Source organism: Pleurodeles waltl, chromosome 6 (genome assembly GCF_031143425.1).
Source record: "Pleurodeles waltl isolate 20211129_DDA chromosome 6, aPleWal1.hap1.20221129, whole genome shotgun sequence".
In the NCBI taxonomy this organism is placed as follows: Eukaryota; Metazoa; Chordata; class Amphibia; order Caudata; family Salamandridae; genus Pleurodeles; species Pleurodeles waltl.
Genome location: NC_090445.1, coordinates 1,168,958,834 through 1,168,975,794, shown reverse-complemented (window position 1 = coordinate 1,168,975,794; position 16,961 = coordinate 1,168,958,834). Strand labels below are relative to the sequence as shown.

Here is a 16,961-nt window from a genome sequence, read left to right as displayed (position 1 = left end):
AAGCACATAGAGTGCATCAGTCAGAATTGAGAGTTTTGTGAAACCTTAGGGACCCTCCCCAGAATATCTCCCAATCCTTGTCCAGTATAGGGGAACCTAAATCAGTCTCCCAATTGGATTGCAGGTTATTGAAAGGCATGGTGGAATCGTCCCCAGTCGATCTATAGAGACATGTAACTGCTTTAAACCTCCCAGCGTAGGGGACAACATATTGACAAGTTTTGTGCGGTTGTGGCTCAGCAGGCTCCTTCTGCCAGTGTTTTTACTGCAGATGTCACCGCCCCATGGAGCAAAAAGGAAGGTCATACAGGGAGTGCAGAATTATTAGGCAAGTTGTATTTTTGAGGATTAATTTTATTATTGAACAACAACCATGTTCTCAATGAACCCAAAAAACTCATTAATATCAAAGCTGAATATTTTTGGAAGTAGTTTTTAGTTTGTTTTTAGTTTTAGCTATGTTAGGGGGATATCTGTGTGTGCAGGTGACTATTACTGTGCATAATTATTAGGCAACTTGACAAAAAAAAAATATATACCCATTTCAATTATTTATTATTACCAGTGAAACCAATATAACATCTCAACATTCACAAATATACATTTCTGACATTCAAAAACAAAACAAAAACAAATCAGTGACCAATATAGCCACCTTTCTTTGCAAGGACACTCAAAAGCCTGCCATCCATGGATTCTGTCAGTGTTTTGATCTGTTCACCATCAACATTGCGTGCAGCAGCAACCACAGCCTCCCAGACACTGTTCAGAGAGGTGTACTGTTTTCCCTCCTTGTAAATCTCACATTTGATGATGGACCACAGGTTCTCAATGGGGTTCAGATCAGGTGAACAAGGAGGCCATGTCATTAGATTTCCTTCTTTTATACCCTTTCTTGCCAGCCACGCTGTGGAGTACTTGGACGCGTGTGATGGAGCATTGTCCTGCATGAAAATCATGTTTTTCTTGAAGGATGCAGACTTCTTCCTGTACCACTGCTTGAAGAAGGTGTCTTCCAGGAACTGGCAGTAGGACTGGGAGTTGAGCTTGACTCCATCCTCAACCCGAAAAGGCCCCACAAGCTCATCTTTGATGATACCAGCCCAAACCAGTACTCCACCTCCACCTTGCTGGCGTCTGAGTCGGACTGGAGCTCTCTGCCCTTTACCAATCCAGCCACGGGCCCATCCATCTGGCCCATCAAGACTCACTCTCATTTCATCAGTCCATAAAACCTTAGAAAAATCAGTCTTGAGATATTTATTGGCCCAGTCTTGACGTTTCAGCTTGTGTGTCTTGTTCAGTGGTGGTCGTCTTTCAGCCTTTCTTACCTTGGCCATGTCTCTGAGTATTGCACACCTTGTGCTTTTGGGCACTCCAGTGATGTTGCAGCTCTGAAATATGGCCAAACTGGTGGCAAGTGGCATCGTGGCAGCTGCACGCTTGACTTTTCTCAGTTCATGGGCAGTTATTTTGCGCCTTGGTTTTTCCACACGCTTCTTGCGACCCTGTTGACTATTTTGAATGAAACGCTTGATTGTTCGATGATCACGCTTCAGAAGCTTTGCAATTTTAAGAGTGCTGCATCCCTCTGCAAGATATCTCACTATTTTTGACTTTTCTGAGCCTGTCAAGTCCTTCTTTTGACCCATTTTGCCAAAGGAAAGGAAGTTGCCTAATAATTATGCACACCTGATATAGGGTGTTGATGTCATTAGACCACACCCCTTCTCATTACAGAGATGCACATCACCTAATATGCTTAATTGGTAGTAGGCTTTCGAGCCTATACAGCTTGGAGTAAGACAACATGCATAAAGAGGATGATGTGGTCAAAATACTCATTTGCCTAATAATTCTGCACTCCCTGTAGTCAGAAATAAAGTCCTCAAAGGGGAGAAGGGTGTTGTTGCTGTATAAATCCCCTACCTTCTGAGCTCCCAGCTTCTCCCATGCCTCTAGCCCTCTCCATCACCCCCCATACGGTAGTGCAGGTAGAGCTTACATTAGGATATCTGGTGAGTATGGAACAGCCATAAGTATTTTCTGGAGGCAGCATGCCCAGCAGCACTGTAGGACCCAAAACTCCGCTGAATCACCCCCTCTCGGGCACTCCAGTCACAACAGTACTCTGATTAACGTAGAAGTATCCAACAGTACTCTGATTAACGTAGAAGTACGTAGAAGGACCTCCATTCCCAGCTCGCGTCCGCGGTCCAGTTTACTCACCACCGACTGTGTCAACCACTGCAGTTGTGCTGCCAAACAGTGATTCTCAAAGTCTAGGACGGCTAGCCCCTCCACTGGGTTGTTTTAGGGTTGCTAAAGTCACTATCCTGCATACCCCACAGGAATAATACCATGAGGGAGTCCAATTCCCTAAATACAGTTCTGGATATCCACACTGGGAGCACCCTGACGTAATATAGCATCCGCGAGAGTGCCACCATCTTGAGCAAAGCAACCCTGCCCACCACGGACAATGGCAATGTGCTTGTTGGAACTCCAGGTTCCTTCTCAGGTCCCCAGCTGCTCTTTCTATGTTCCCTTCCAATAAGTCAGTAGGGTCATGATCTATTTAAACCCCTAGATACTAGAAGCAGTCAGGTTTCCACAGCAGCCCCAACATGTTAGGTGGGCAGGAATGGCCTGGGAGTGTAGGTAATACCTGGGACTTACACCAATATACCTTCAGGCCAAAGTGTTGTCCGAATCTTTCTAGCAGGCCCGAGCACATTCAAGTTCCGTCAAAGAGTTCCCAAGAAACATTAGATCATTGGCATAGAGAGCAATGTGATGGGTGTGCCCCTCACATTCTAGGCCCCTATACTCTGCCCCAGTCCTGGCATGAGCTCCCAAGGGTTCCATAGCTAGTGTAAACAGCAGTCCTCCCAATGAAATCTACTCCCAGCCTAAATCTTCCCATCACCACGTATAGAAAGGACCACTCAAGGCTATCAAATGCCTTTTCAATAGTTACTATAAAGACTGCTGTTTCCGTGCAATCATATGTGTCCACTGCCGGTATTGCAAGCAATCTCCTTACGGTAAAAGCTGTATTTCTGCTAGGAATGAACTCCACCTGATCTGGGTGGATAAGTGTGGTCATATAAGGGAGAAGTCTGGTGGCGAATATCTGACTCAGCAGTTTATAATCAGTATTCAACATTGATAGAGGTGGTTAAGACCTCTTGTCATGGCCCGGCTTCCCTGGTTTCAGCAGGGGCACCATCAGGGCCTTGAGAGAGGATGCCGGTAGCATGCCCATGCGCTTTGCTGCATTATAAATCTCAACTAGTTTTGGGGCCAGGTCCTTCGCATATGTGGCATTGAACTTGACCGGAAGGCCGTAGGAGCCTGAAGTTTTGCCTCTGGCCATCAACCTTATTGCTGCCCTAACCTCTGGTATTGTGATATCACCCCCAGTGCCTCTGCCTCTTCAGGAGTCAGTGTGGGGAACTCCAAAGGTACTAGCAAGTCATCTGTTGTCAAGTAATCAAGTGCACTAGTATATAGTGTGGAGTAGTAGTTCTGAAACTCCCTCTTAGTCTGGTGTTGTTGATATAGCTTATCACCCTCATCAGGCTCAATTTGAAGTATCATGGACCCTCTCTTCGATGGGTTTGCTTGCCACGCTGGCAACATGCCGGTGCGGTCCCTTTCTGCATGTGCCTAGATCATATAATTTTATTATCAAAACATCGAAGTTGCTTTGCCTGCTCTGCCACTGCCTCTTTAGCCTCCTATCTTCCATTAACTCCGCCTGTTTCTTAGGGTGGCTTGGTCTCTGTAATTCTAGTCTACCCAGTACTCACTCAGCTTCAGAGACCTCCGTTAGTAGTGTACGCCTGACCCCACTGTAGGAAAGTAGCACCTTTCTGGCATAGTTACTCCCCACTTTTTGCCTGGTGTCAGTGTGTTTAGACTGTAGTACACTGGGATCCTGCTAACCAGGACCCCAGTGTCAGTGTCTCTCCCATAAATTTAGTTGTATGGTAACATTTACCCCCCACAATTGGCATGCCGATGCACCCATGTGAGTCCCTAATTTATGGTACTGAGGTACCCAGGGCATTAGTACACCAGGTGTCCCCATGGGCTGCAGCATGTATTATGCCACCCAGGGGGGCATGCAAACTGTCACTACAGGCCTGCCATGGCAGCTTGTGTGAAATGGTGCATGCACCTTTCACTTCAGATATGTTTACCTTATATCATGGTCACTGCACTCTGACCCTGTAAGTCACCCCTAAGGTAAGCCCTTTGGCCCAAGGGCAGGATGCATGGTTTTAAGTGTGAGGGCCCCCCTGCATGAACAGAGGTGCCCCTACACCCCCAGACTCCATTTCCTGAGCTTTGCAAATGCAGGGAAGCCATCTTGAGGTATGTAGTGGACAGTGATCAACACAAGTTGTCCAACTACATAATGGCTTCATCGAACATAGGCATGTTTGGTGTCAAACATGTTGGAATTGTGCAACTACACCAATTCCAGTGCTAGTTGCATGATGCCATGTACTCGGGGGGTTCCCTAGCGCATCCTCCAAAGTCTGCCTATTCAGTCTTGCAAGGTCTGCATGCCAGCCCTTGCTGCTGCCGACCCCAGACACTGTTCTGCTCTCCTGCTGTTGAGCCTAACTCAGGCAGGGAAAAGCAGAACAAGGGATTTCCTGTAAGATAGAGGTGTGACCACCTCTTATTTAGAAATAGGTGTCTCTGGGCTGGGTCGGGCGCCTCTGAACACCACCAGACTGCTATGAAAGGGCACATTTGGTGACCTCCTTGCTTAAACCAGTTTGCACCAGTACAGGTAGTCCCGGTTCCCGCTCTTGCATGAAATCACATCATTATTTAGTGATGCAGTAATTCCTGGTCACCTGCACATTTCAATCTGCTTAAGTGAGTTGCCCCCTAGTATATCACAGCATTGATACATCACCATGCCATGATCGGGTCATTCATCTGCTGTGGCTGGTGTGACTGCAAGCATCAGGGCATCGGAGTCCACGTGGACATCAGTACTCACTGCGGAGTCCGATGTAGAGTCCACATCCTCCATATCATCAGTGGGCTGGCTCATCCCATCATTATTTAGCATCGCTGCAACCTCCAACACCTTCTGCTGGTCACTAAAGACCTCCTCACTCAATGGGACCCCCCACAGGGGGTATAGTTCTGTCTCCTCACTCTCCGCTGACTCCTATCCCCACTGCGAGGCTGGCGGTTTGTGCCCACATGAGATTGCGTTTCAATCCATTCCCAGACCACTTGTGGCATGCCAAAGAATTGCACCCCACTGGGAGTCTCAACTCGCAGTCTGGCAGGAAACAGCATTGCATAAGTTACTGACATCTGGCAGATGCATTTCTTGGCTTCCACAAAACTCCCCCATGGCCTCCTAGCCTTCCTTGTGAAGTCTGGAAAGATCATAATCCTCCTATTCGCCAGCATGGGTTCACCTCACATCCTGGCTTGTGCTAGAATGTGGTTGCGGCCCCTGTATTGCAGAAATTTGGCCATGGCGCTGCCTCAGGTAGTGGCGGTCTCACTGGGACCTTATGGGCCTCTTCTGCTCATAGAAGGGGGGAAAGACCCTCAGGAGCTACCTCTTCTTTCAGCCATGTTTCCAGGAAAGATAGCATGTCCATCTCTTCAACCCGCTCAGGCATGCCCAGGTTATGGATATTATTTCTCCTTGAGCAATTTTCTGCGTCTTCCACTCGCGCCTTTAATGTCTGCACTTTTCCCTCCATGGTCATGGGGCTTTTGCAAGTTCATCACTTCCCCAGGGAGTTCTGTCAGCATTATTTGTAACTCTTTCCGCCAGACTGCGATGATCCGTCTTGAGAATAATAAACTTTACCCCAAGAGAGTCTGTCTTTGTTTCCCAGGCATCTTGAGTAGCTGTGATGGCCTGGAGGATGTCCTTCAGGGTAGGCCCCTCAGCTGTGTGAGAGTGGGACGTTTCATCATTGTCCTCATGTGGCAGTGCAACGTCGTCTGTAGGGTGTCCAGCTGCCACAGGTCCTTCTTTTTAACCGCCTTCCCCATCGCGAGTGTCAAAGCACCATGGTCTGTGGTGTGCAGGTGAGATACGGGTCCTCGCAGATTAATGTTACTGGCAGCTTGCAGCAGGTCACCATGCCGAAGCCTCTTAGGCAAGGCCTCTCGCTACAGGGAACCTGTGGATGCGTGGACCGATGGGCTACCCAGTCTTGGCTGTTAGTCTGTCTGTGGTGGGCTTTATTGCAGGGCACAGGTTACGTATAGTCTATGGATCCTGGTAGGGCCTAATGAGTACTCTTGATGATGCTAGGGTGAAGCAAAGTAGGACTGCACCACCACTGAGCAGTGTCAGGGGGCACAGTTTTCACAAATCGCACATATAAGTTATTGTTTGCAGGCCCCACATACCAGTGTACAGGCTTGCAAAGGGCCTTTTGACATGCACTCTCGAGGTAGCGCCACATCCCTGCTCAGTTGCTCCGCATGGGTTACCCCTCAAGGTCTGCAATCAGTCTCTCATGTCAGTCTGGCCTAGTAAGGCCCTACAGATCATGGTAGAGACTTGTCCAGGGCCTTCAGCCAAGCCAAAGCACCTTGCGTCTCTAGGTGGTGGATTTTGCTCCTGCTAGGCATAGAGGGCTGCACTGCTATGGGAGCCATACGTTTCACCGCCAGTTGTGGGCCCAAGTGATGTGGTGGCAATCACGGGGGTCCACTCCCAGGCGTTCGCCCAAGTGAATAAAGGCAGTCAGTGGTGCCGCTCAGAATTGTTCTCTGCCCTCAGGGGCCAGCCGTCACTCCGGCGTCCCCGATCACATCTCACGCGCTCATGGAGTGTTCATGTTCTTTTGAGGGAATCTCATCTTTAAACTCCCGGTGCCCAGCAAGTGGCGCAAATAAATGCTTGCGGTCAGAGTGTTTTAGCGCTGCCCCCGCCTCCAACGGCCCAGTAGCCCATGTGGCGCTCCTCAAACAGCCCACTTTTGGCTTGATCCTGCAGTTCTCTATTTGTCCTACACTCTGGCAAGGTCCCGGGTGTCTTCCCCTGGCGGCGGCTTCTCTGATGTTGATTCAGAGTTCAGGGGAGTATTCGGGTGCTCGGCTAACATCAGCCCTGTAAACCTTTGCTCTGCGTCGCTGCCATTCTTGGCCACACTCGGCCAGGCCAAACTGCCTCAGCTATTTTGGGTCCCTGTTTGCTGGAGCCTCTGCAACCAAGAGGTTTGGGACCATCAATGAGCAATAATAGTTGGGGACCCTCCAGCCCCCCTGCTCACTCAGAAGGGACATGGATAGGGGAATCACCCACCCTCCTTGATTCTCAGGTTTAAGGTATGATGCTGTACGTCAGTCCAGCTTTCCTGACAGAATGGCATTTTATATACATGCTGAAAATATTCAATCGTTTGTGTATGCTAACATAGTTAAACACTTTCCCCTCTAAAATCAGAGAAAGACCAATACACTGTTTCAAGTATGCAGACACCACTGTGCTGATAGGTAGCAGCAGGTCGGCCACCAAAGGCAATTGTAAGCTTGGGAATTCTATTGTGGTATTAAAAATCAAAAGCAGTTATGACAGATGCTAAAATACTAATATTTGGACCTAGATGAGTTGGGATGTGTTAGAAATGGGGTCTCTAGTTGGCAGTCGGTTTGCACCATGTCCAAGTATGGACCCTCACTCTAGTCAGGATAAGGGAGATACCTGCTCAGATAACCCCTGCTCACCCCCTTGATAGCTTTGCACGAGCACTCACGCTCATCTTAGAAGTAATGTGTAAAGCACTTGCACATAACACACAGTAACACAGTGAAAACACTACAAAAGGACACTACATCAGTTTTAGAGAAATAGCCAATATTTATCTGTGTAAAACAAGACCAAAACACAAAAAATCTAACATACAATAATAAAGATATGAATTTTGAAAGCATTAACTTAAAAATATAGTTCCTTGAAGTCAATAGCTCCACCTGGGGCTACCACTGGATCGTGATCAACAAAACCAACAGCTGGCTGGCCAGCTACGGTGTAGGAAAGTCACGCAAACAGTACCTTTGGATTTGTAGGGCATTGTGATCCACGCAGTGAGCTCCGGAGAGTGGTGTCGCTGGTTTTGCGGTGTCGGTTCTGGAGTCGGTGGGGGGGGTCATCGGGCCCTTGAAGTCACACGTGTTGAGTATCGAACTCCGAGCTCATGCAGGCAGCGGCTCGGTGATGGCATCCAGCGGCGTCGGTGAGACCAGGGCTGTGGTGTGAAGCAGGACGGTGCGATATGCGGTGTCACCAGGTCACGGTGCAGGCAGCGGCAGCAGCGTTGCTGAAGCTCTGTCGTCGGTTGGCCCAAGTCGGCGGTGTGGCACAGGACAGGCGCCATGCGACGTCCAGGGGTCACGTTGCAGACAGGGATGTCTGTTGACGACACTGGAGTCGATGGTGCTGGCGTCGGTAGACCGGGGCTGCAGTGCAGAACGAGACGATGCTTCGTGCTCCTCGTGAGCGGTGTCCACAGGCCACGGTGCAGGCAGCAGCACTGGTGTCAGCAGGAACGTCGGCGTCGGCGATGCCCAGGCTGCGGTGTGAGCAAGGCGATGCTAGAGTGCGGGCCCACGGGTCACGATGCAAACTGCGGCTCTGTGAAGTCGTCCGATGATGTCGTCGTTGAATCCAGGGTTGCGGTAGGGGGTGCCTTACATGTATTAAAGGGAAGGTTTCGGCCTGGCAGGTAGGTGCATTTGCTAGGTCGAATTGGAAGTTTAAAACTGCACACACAGACACTGCAGTGGCAGATCTGAGACATGTTCACATGACTACTTTTGTGGGTGGCACAATCAGTGCAGCAGGCCCACTAGTAGTATTTGATTTACAAGCCCTGGGCGCCTCTAGTGCACTTTACTAGGGACTTACTAGTAAATCAGATTTGACAAGGATGGATAAACCAATCAACAATACAATTTACACAGAGAGCATATGCACTTTAGCCCTGGTTAGTAGTGGTAAAGTGCCCTGAGTCCTAAAGCCAACAAAAACTGGTCAGAAAAAATAGGAGGAAGGAGGCAAACATTTCAGAGATGACCCTGCAAAAAGGGCCACTTCCAACCGGATTTAATCCTAAAAGAGAACAAATTGGAAATGTTTTCCAGTTAGAAGTAATTGAGTGTGGAGGTTTCTCAAATAGTGAGCATCACATACTTGCCAAATTCTACCAAGTAGTGGCCATTATGGTAGAATTCCGACAGTTTAATAAACAAAATTGAGAGGCACTTAGAAAGGCTTATAAGGGTAAGACATCCACTTAACTATGCAATATGCGTTTCATAAAATAATAAATGAATGAATCAATATCACTCTTAACCTGAAATCCATTCACTGTCATTCCCTCAAGACAAGATTAAAACTTAAAACAGCATGCCTATCTAATCTCCTGTATACTCTTCTCTGAAACTGAAAACAGTTTGGGGTGACTGCGAATTATTTGAAGCAAGGAATCACTTCTCAGAGACTACTGCCTTCAGAAAACAAACAACCATATTGCAGTCTGTTTTTTACAATGTGAGCCACATAATTGGAACTCTTCCTTCCAGATTTAAATCAGTCATTATCTTCTGACTCTTTTAGAAAGACCTGAGGCATTGCTGTTCCAGACTCAATTAAACTGAAAAACTTACGCTACTTACACCGAGAATTATTTTCCCTTTCTTCCTCTCTAGCTTGACTATTCTGTTTGCAGGTCATAGCAAGATGTCCATAAGGCATCTTCTTCACAACCCTGCAGTCCATCCCTTCTTCAACCTTCTTAGGCATAGCAGACCATGTGGTATTTTAGATGCAGAGTTTTTTAGGCTAACTTCCGAGGTCCTGTAAGCAGAGATCAACACAATTTATGAAGAGCTGGATCAAGCCACCCAGCACAGGATAAGGCACTAGACGAGACTCGAAGATCACAGTGTAACATAGATTTAAGTGATTGTGGAATTGCTGAGGGAAGACCATAGCACAGGATCGAGATTTGGACTGGAGCTGTAGAGCATCTTATGGGGGTGGAGTGTTCAGTGCGATAGCCCAACTGTGATATGTTTCGCAGGGAGAATCCCTGAGCTGTTGCTAATGTATGTGAGTGAAATACATAGCATTCCCCCTGGTTCGGGGGACAGCAGTCACACTCTGGATAAATCTGAGTGCAATGGGGAATGACGGCAGTCCTTATGCGGCCTACCTAGTCAGCTCCCTTGTATTGGAAAATGGAGAAAGTGAGACACTTGTATAATAATATAAACCGACTGTCCTGATTGTGCGTAATACTGAAGACTACTCACCATCATCCACTGTCCCTTAAAAAACATAGGAAGAAGTGTTAAGGGAGAATTTTCTCAGCCCCGTGTCACCATGGTGGATTTTGTCTTACTGCAGATCAGAACGTTCCAGCAATGCGGCAATAAGTGCTTACTGGTTGCGTACAAAGATCCCTAAAAAGGTCTGTTCACAGGAGGCATGGCTTTAGTAAAACTGGAGTCAGTGGACTGAAGTGATAGTAATCTGTTTGCAAATGTATGCAAGAAAGACTTCTGATTTGAGGAGCAGTGGATTCTCCCCCAAACCCCACCCCCCAACATGTCCATGAGACACTGACAAGGAAAAACTATTGAGAATCAAAAGTAAGCTCAGGTTTAGGCACCATAAAATGATTTAACTAATGTTTTGAACTTGCTAGCAAGCTAAAGGTGTTCTACCAGTATGAATCACTCCTTATCCAGGAAGAAGCACTTGGGGCCAGATGTACGAAAGGATTTTACCCATTCTGTGTCTATGGGAAAAAGCTTTCGTACATATGGCCCTTAACGTCTTCCTAGGTGAAGAGAAGTTGAGATAGCTGTAAATATAGTGGCGTTTTGGAAAATTGTGGTTTACATGTTCATCGCAGTGCTTTGGTGCCCTTGATCTCATGAACCTTTGAAGTCCTATTTTACAAGAGAGGAGTATTTTCCACTTTGGGTGGAGTGTGATGTCAGAAAATGTTTATAAACCGGTAGTTCTGGGTAGGTTTCCCCCATTCCCCTTTCTCTTGATGGACATTATTTGGACGGCAGCGTTCGTTGTTGGATCCGGACAACTGTATTTTTTTTTTTTTATATTGCTAAACTTATTCACAGTGATGTATTTCAATCTTGTATTTAATGTTATGGAGGTCAATGTGATTACTATTACTGTTTAACCTGTGTTGCCAATCAAAATGATTGAAACCGAAATGTGTGTACAGCCAGTAAAACACAGAAATGTATGAGGGAATATTTGATGTGGTCTAGGGTTTCAAGGAGTGGGTGTCAGTTCTGCTAAGGTTGAGGCTATAACCTTGTATCACAATATACATTGTCATAAAAAGCTCAGCTAGAAATGACTCGGTGCCTTAATCTATCACCTTGGCCCAAGCCCATATTGTTATTGTTTTGTCCAATTGTGTTACTTATTCGGATATGTTGAGCCCACTGTTGAGTTTCTCAGACATAACAAGAGTTACACACTCTATATTATTTCTATTTACCATGTATGAACAATCTGTGCATGGTGCCCTATAGCACTGTTGAAACACATCCTAAACAGATGCGGATCTAAATGTGGGAAATGCATTGGAGGGTTTGGTCATGCTCTTTGTGCATTAATAGGAGGAATGTAGAACAAGTAGTGTTAGGAAATAAACAAATATGGCAAAGTTTAATTGAGGGAGCGCTGGAAAATGTGATCTCACATGGATTTTAAAATGGATTTTATTTCAGTTTTCGAATTAAGTTGTATAATATATTGGAATATTATGGTGTTTTTATTTGGTAGTGTGAAAGCATAATATTGAAACTCGATATAGTGTTGTGGCGTGAGTTGGCATTTGCTGGGGCACTGATAGGCAATTTGTTAAAATATAGTTACTCTCTGGCTTAAAATTGTGCATATTGTCCCACAAAGGTGCTTTTAATAGTGATTGTGGGCAAAGGTAAGTGGGAAGTTAGGCATTATTATAAGGGATGGAGACTCCCCTAATGATTGGATGAGGATTTGTATATCATAGTATGTAGTGCTCTGGTTATGTTTTTCAAAGTTGGGGCCCGTTTTGAGCATCCCACAAGCCAATAAATGTGAATTTCGACTAATGTATTTTGGCACATAAGTTTCAAAATCCAAAACTTTTACATAATTGCTTCAGTGTACTCCTTTCGGTGGAGTTGTTTTATATATCGAAAAACATCAGTTGATTTCACCTGGTGTTGACATGGGACCAACAGTAGCTACAACATAAAAATTTAAAAAGCTTGGATATTCATTAATTAAGGTAAGGATGTAATCTTAAATCGCAGCCCTACAAAACATGGTATGGCGAAAGAATATGTGTGGAGTCACAAGAGTCGGTGTACTGAGAGATGGCATCATATGGAGGGAGCACTGTTAAAAACAGCCAGGCAATATTCTTTCAGTACATAAGTATTGCCACTCTTCCCCAATGGAATTGCAAATTAGGTGGTTCCCACCTTCCTCTAGCCTTGCCCAGGAGATGGAGTGTGCTGTGTTGGGCATCGCCCCAAATTCAGTCTTTCCTTGTTGTGCCCAAATGTCAAAGAGGATTTTATTGGGTCCCTTCCCCGCAGTTCATTTTCTCCATCTGCCTTGCCCAAGGGTTGATGAAAGTAATGCTGACTGAACGAAAAGCCACCGGATTTGGAAAGTGCATGTAGTTGGGCCACATTCAGTGTGTTGTGTTGTGCCCAGCCTTCCAGCCTGCACAGGGAGGCAACATTTGTGGTATTCAACACTTGTCTAACGGCTGGGGTGGGAATCTATCACAACACGTGCATCTTCGCCTGGCCTTGTTCGTGGTCCTGGAAGTCTCTTGTTGCCATGCCTGCCCGTCCACCTCAAACGACGGCTGGATGCCACTCTGGTGCAATGTTTAGTGTAGTAAGCATGACTCCTGGACAGCAGGAAGCTTCCCTAATCACCTCTTCCTACAAAGGATGTGGGACAAGAAGGACCAGAACATGTACAGGTGCCCCTCTGTGTCATCTAATCTTCGAATCGAATACAGGGCATTTTCAGCTGCTTTCGTCAGCAAACGTGTCCCGCTCATGCAGGGCACGGATGGCGTCACAGTCTCTGTAGGGCAAACAATTGGATTTTTAAAGAAAAAAGAGGGTCCCCCTCAATATACAAGTACCACTCATGACCTTTAGACTTGAAAAACAAATAAAAGCAGTTGGTCGGTGGGGCTTGCTCTCCCAGGGGAGCATTAGAAATAAGAAAAAAAAGTTACGTTTATAACATTTAAAAGATAAAGGTTCATTCAGGAGAACTCGAGGGTTGTAGTTCCACATTGTATTTTACCTGCATGTTGACAGGAAGTAGCCAGGTGTAAAAATAATTATACGATACCAGAAAACTTTGAAAGCTACACAAAGCCCTGTGGCACCATACATTAGGAAACACCGGAGGCAGAACAATTGGGGTGCCACTCGAGTAACCCAAGAATCTATGCCAAAAAGAGGATTACTGATGCATTAAACACTGCCTGCTCCCACCTGGCTTTAGAAATTATGACGAATTGTATAATGTGAATGAGTATGTGTTTAAAACGCAAAAATATCGACGATGGTACCTTCTGAAAACACAAATATTGTTCTTGTTTAAACCTAAATATCCCAATATATTCTATGTCTAAATAACCCATCGAATCATGCTGTATTCTTGGCATTCACCTCATGCCTAAAAGTGTTTAAAATGTGAATACTGATAAAACTGCTCCCAATACATACATTTACTCCTCTACCATCCAGCCTGCCCATTCTTCTCATTCAAACACACTACTTAAACATCCGCCATTTTCATTTTCACTCATCTGTCCATCTACCTCCCAATGGACTTAATCAGCCTCCAACCTACCCATCCATCCACCGACTTCCTTTCCACCCAACCACCTATTTACGCATGCATTCACTCCTCCAGCCACTAGCTGATGAATCCGTTCACACCCATCTTTATACTCGCCCACTCTCCCCCTCGCTGCCTCCACTTGTTTCTGTGCCTGGTTCTTTAAAAATGCAAGCTAATTGTACCTCAGTCAATTGCCATAAAATGTTTGGCTACCTCTCTTTGCTTCCCATTCTTGCGCCACATTTTTAAGGTCTAAAGTGTCCTTCATTTGTTACCTTGCTCAATACATTCATTTTTCGGCACTTAAAAGTCTAATTTCCTTGGTTCAGAGATGTGAATCATAGTTTTCCGAACTAGTAACTTTAGTTGTTGAGTCAATATGCACAGTTTTTGATTGAAGGTTAAGAGTTGGTGTAAATTAAACACTTTTCAATTGAGCAACAAAATCAAGAATACTCTTAAAATGGAGGGTGGTTTACTTTACGCAAAGACTGCAAATGTCTTAAGAGCCGAACATGTATGCGCTTTCAGTGAGGACTACAGCTCATTTGTACTACCCATTTATTTCCACCACACCCACAAGTTACTTATTAGTGAGCGCAACACTCAAGTTGTGTCTTCAAGTTCAGACACAGTTTGCCAGAGGTGTTCTTGAATATACTCCAGAAGTACCCTCACAAAACTAAAAAAGGAACTACTGAACTAGACGTAATGCCCTAGAAATGTCCTAAAGTTTGGGATACAATATTCCAGAAGAGGTCTCAGTAAGAAGGAGCAGTACTCCAATGGAGGTATTACATGTGTTTTTCCTATTTTTGTACACACACTGCACCTCGTCCCAGCACTCCTGATGTAGCTCCAGACCCTTTTCTGTCTGTTCTGCGATACCCATCAGACAGTCATACATTTGTGCATGTGCGGTGCCTAGTGTTGTGCCTTAATTTGCATGTGCCCTAGGCGAATGAAGGAATGCCAATGACCATACACCGTATAAAGGGTAGACCAGTGGCATACATGCTCTCTGGAGGTATCCTAACTGTTGGGCACCTATGAAGGGTTGCAGACTTAGGGCCAGATGTACCAAAGGATTTTACCCATTCTGTGTCTATGGGAAAAAGCTTTCGTACATATGGCCCTTAGTGTGCATTAAAGATGTTGTGGGGTTTCTAGGGAAAATCCAGAGTTCCACTGACGTGACCTGCTCCTACAGACACAATACTCCAGTTAGGTCCTTAACTGTACGGCACTAAACCGCAAAGGTAGCCTTCAGAACCTGACACAATATATCACATATGGCCTCTAAAACCTACAAATACTAGCAGTTCTCCAGGTGAGTCTCATGTGAACCTTTCAGCAATGGACACAGTCCTCTGGTTGTGGTGTAACACACTAGTCTTTATTTTTTCTAAGGGTTGTATTATCTTTACTTCTGCTTATCAGTATTCCTTTATCTCTGCTCGCAGCCTTGTCATGTTGTTTACCCAATTTGTAGTCATCCATTTTGAAATCACAGAGATGCTCAAGGCAAGCGTTTACTGTTACTGTTACTGTTGTATGTGTAAAATAATGTTACGCTGCTGTTATCTCTGTATGTCTGGATGGGTGTGCGCTATGTGCATGCACCCAGCACTACTGTGTGGTGTGTGTATGTACATGTTCCACCCATACTGTAGGACCGGACCTGTCCTCACAGTGTTAGTAAATTCTGACAAACACCACCTTTTTGAGGGCCAGTGCTTTACGGTGGCCGTTACTGTCTTTAGGGGCTTTCGAGTGAATGTATCAGTAAACAAAAAGGTTTGATCTACATTACAACCTACCCCCAGTATCAATGCACACGTGGAGTTAGGATGATAAATACACGCTCCATTAAGACAAATGGTCGGTCGTAATAAATATGTTGGGTTAGGGGGCGGAAGGGAGAAGAGAGTAAAAAAACGATCGGTTTCTGTAATGCTTGGAGCTAAAGTTACTTAACGTATCTTCCAGCTGAGGAAATGAGAAACACCTCAACTCCAGGAAGGCCAGGACAGAGGGCGCGCGAGTCATTTGATGCCCGAAATGTGCTCAAGGTAAGTTTGCAACTATGGAACTAGTGTTCTGAAAAGGGAAGCGCCTAACTGTCCACTATCTTCTGTCATTTGAAATGTGCTTTACGTGAATAGAAATGAAGAAGTGCATCTTGCAGTTTTGCGATCGTGCAAGACTCCCTTTGATACAACCAAGAATACGCTGACATTACTCTCACTTTCTTCTGTGCTTCGTCTTTTTTTCGAGGGCCAGAGCATGAAGTACAGTCGTTTTTTAAATTGAGAAAAAAAATATCACAAAGTTGTGTGCATAACATAGCGGTTCAAGCATTACTTTTTCCCTTCTCTTTTGTAATTAAATTCTATAAATAAGTACTATGATTTGCACCTCCATTACAAATACTAGCATTAAAGATGTATTTACCCTGATAAGTACAACAGTTGAAGGAGAAAGTATATTGCCCCACTTTGGGGCCCGGTTTTTAAAGTGCAATGCTTTACAAAAGAGTACAGACCTGTTTTATTAAGGCCTGCTCACATAACATCCCAACTCAACCACAGAGAAACTGACCTCAGCCAGTCAGCATCAAACAGTAGTCAAGACATCGCCAGCCCGCAGTCGAAGAAAGCAAGGAAAGGAAAAACAGGAAACTGTCCGTCACCAAATACGCGCCCAGGATATGGAAGTACATCTCCATCTCATCCATATTCAGGAGATTCTGTGCATCTCCCTGATCCTGATTGCGCTAAATCGGCTTCCCATAGGGACTAGAAGCTTTTTTAAGCTTGTCCTTGTCTACATGGAGGAAAACCTAACTTCCTGACACACACAGTAATCATCTCAGGAGGTCTCAGAGCTTTAAGATTACAAATTCCCTCTAACTTGAAAGCCCTCTTTAAAAAAAAAATACAAAACTCACAATATTAGAGCATATGCAATTGAAGTCTTATTTTTGCAGCATCTCTCTTGACCATGACCAGTACCTATTTAGTTTGGGGCATTGCTTTGA

At 45.4% G+C, this 16,961-nt stretch overlaps 1 protein-coding gene across 3 annotated transcripts in view; it reads left to right on the top strand.

The window, feature by feature from the left end:
- Positions 1–16,961, top strand: part of ASCC1 (activating signal cointegrator 1 complex subunit 1) — a 725,998-nt gene that overhangs the window by 423,408 nt on the left and 285,629 nt on the right. For all 3 annotated transcript variants that reach the window (XM_069240384.1, XM_069240385.1, XM_069240386.1), the window contains one exon: positions 15,911–15,993. In XM_069240384.1, coding sequence (XP_069096485.1) covers positions 15,911–15,993 — 83 coding nt within the window. The remainder of the gene's footprint in view (positions 1–15,910; positions 15,994–16,961) is intronic.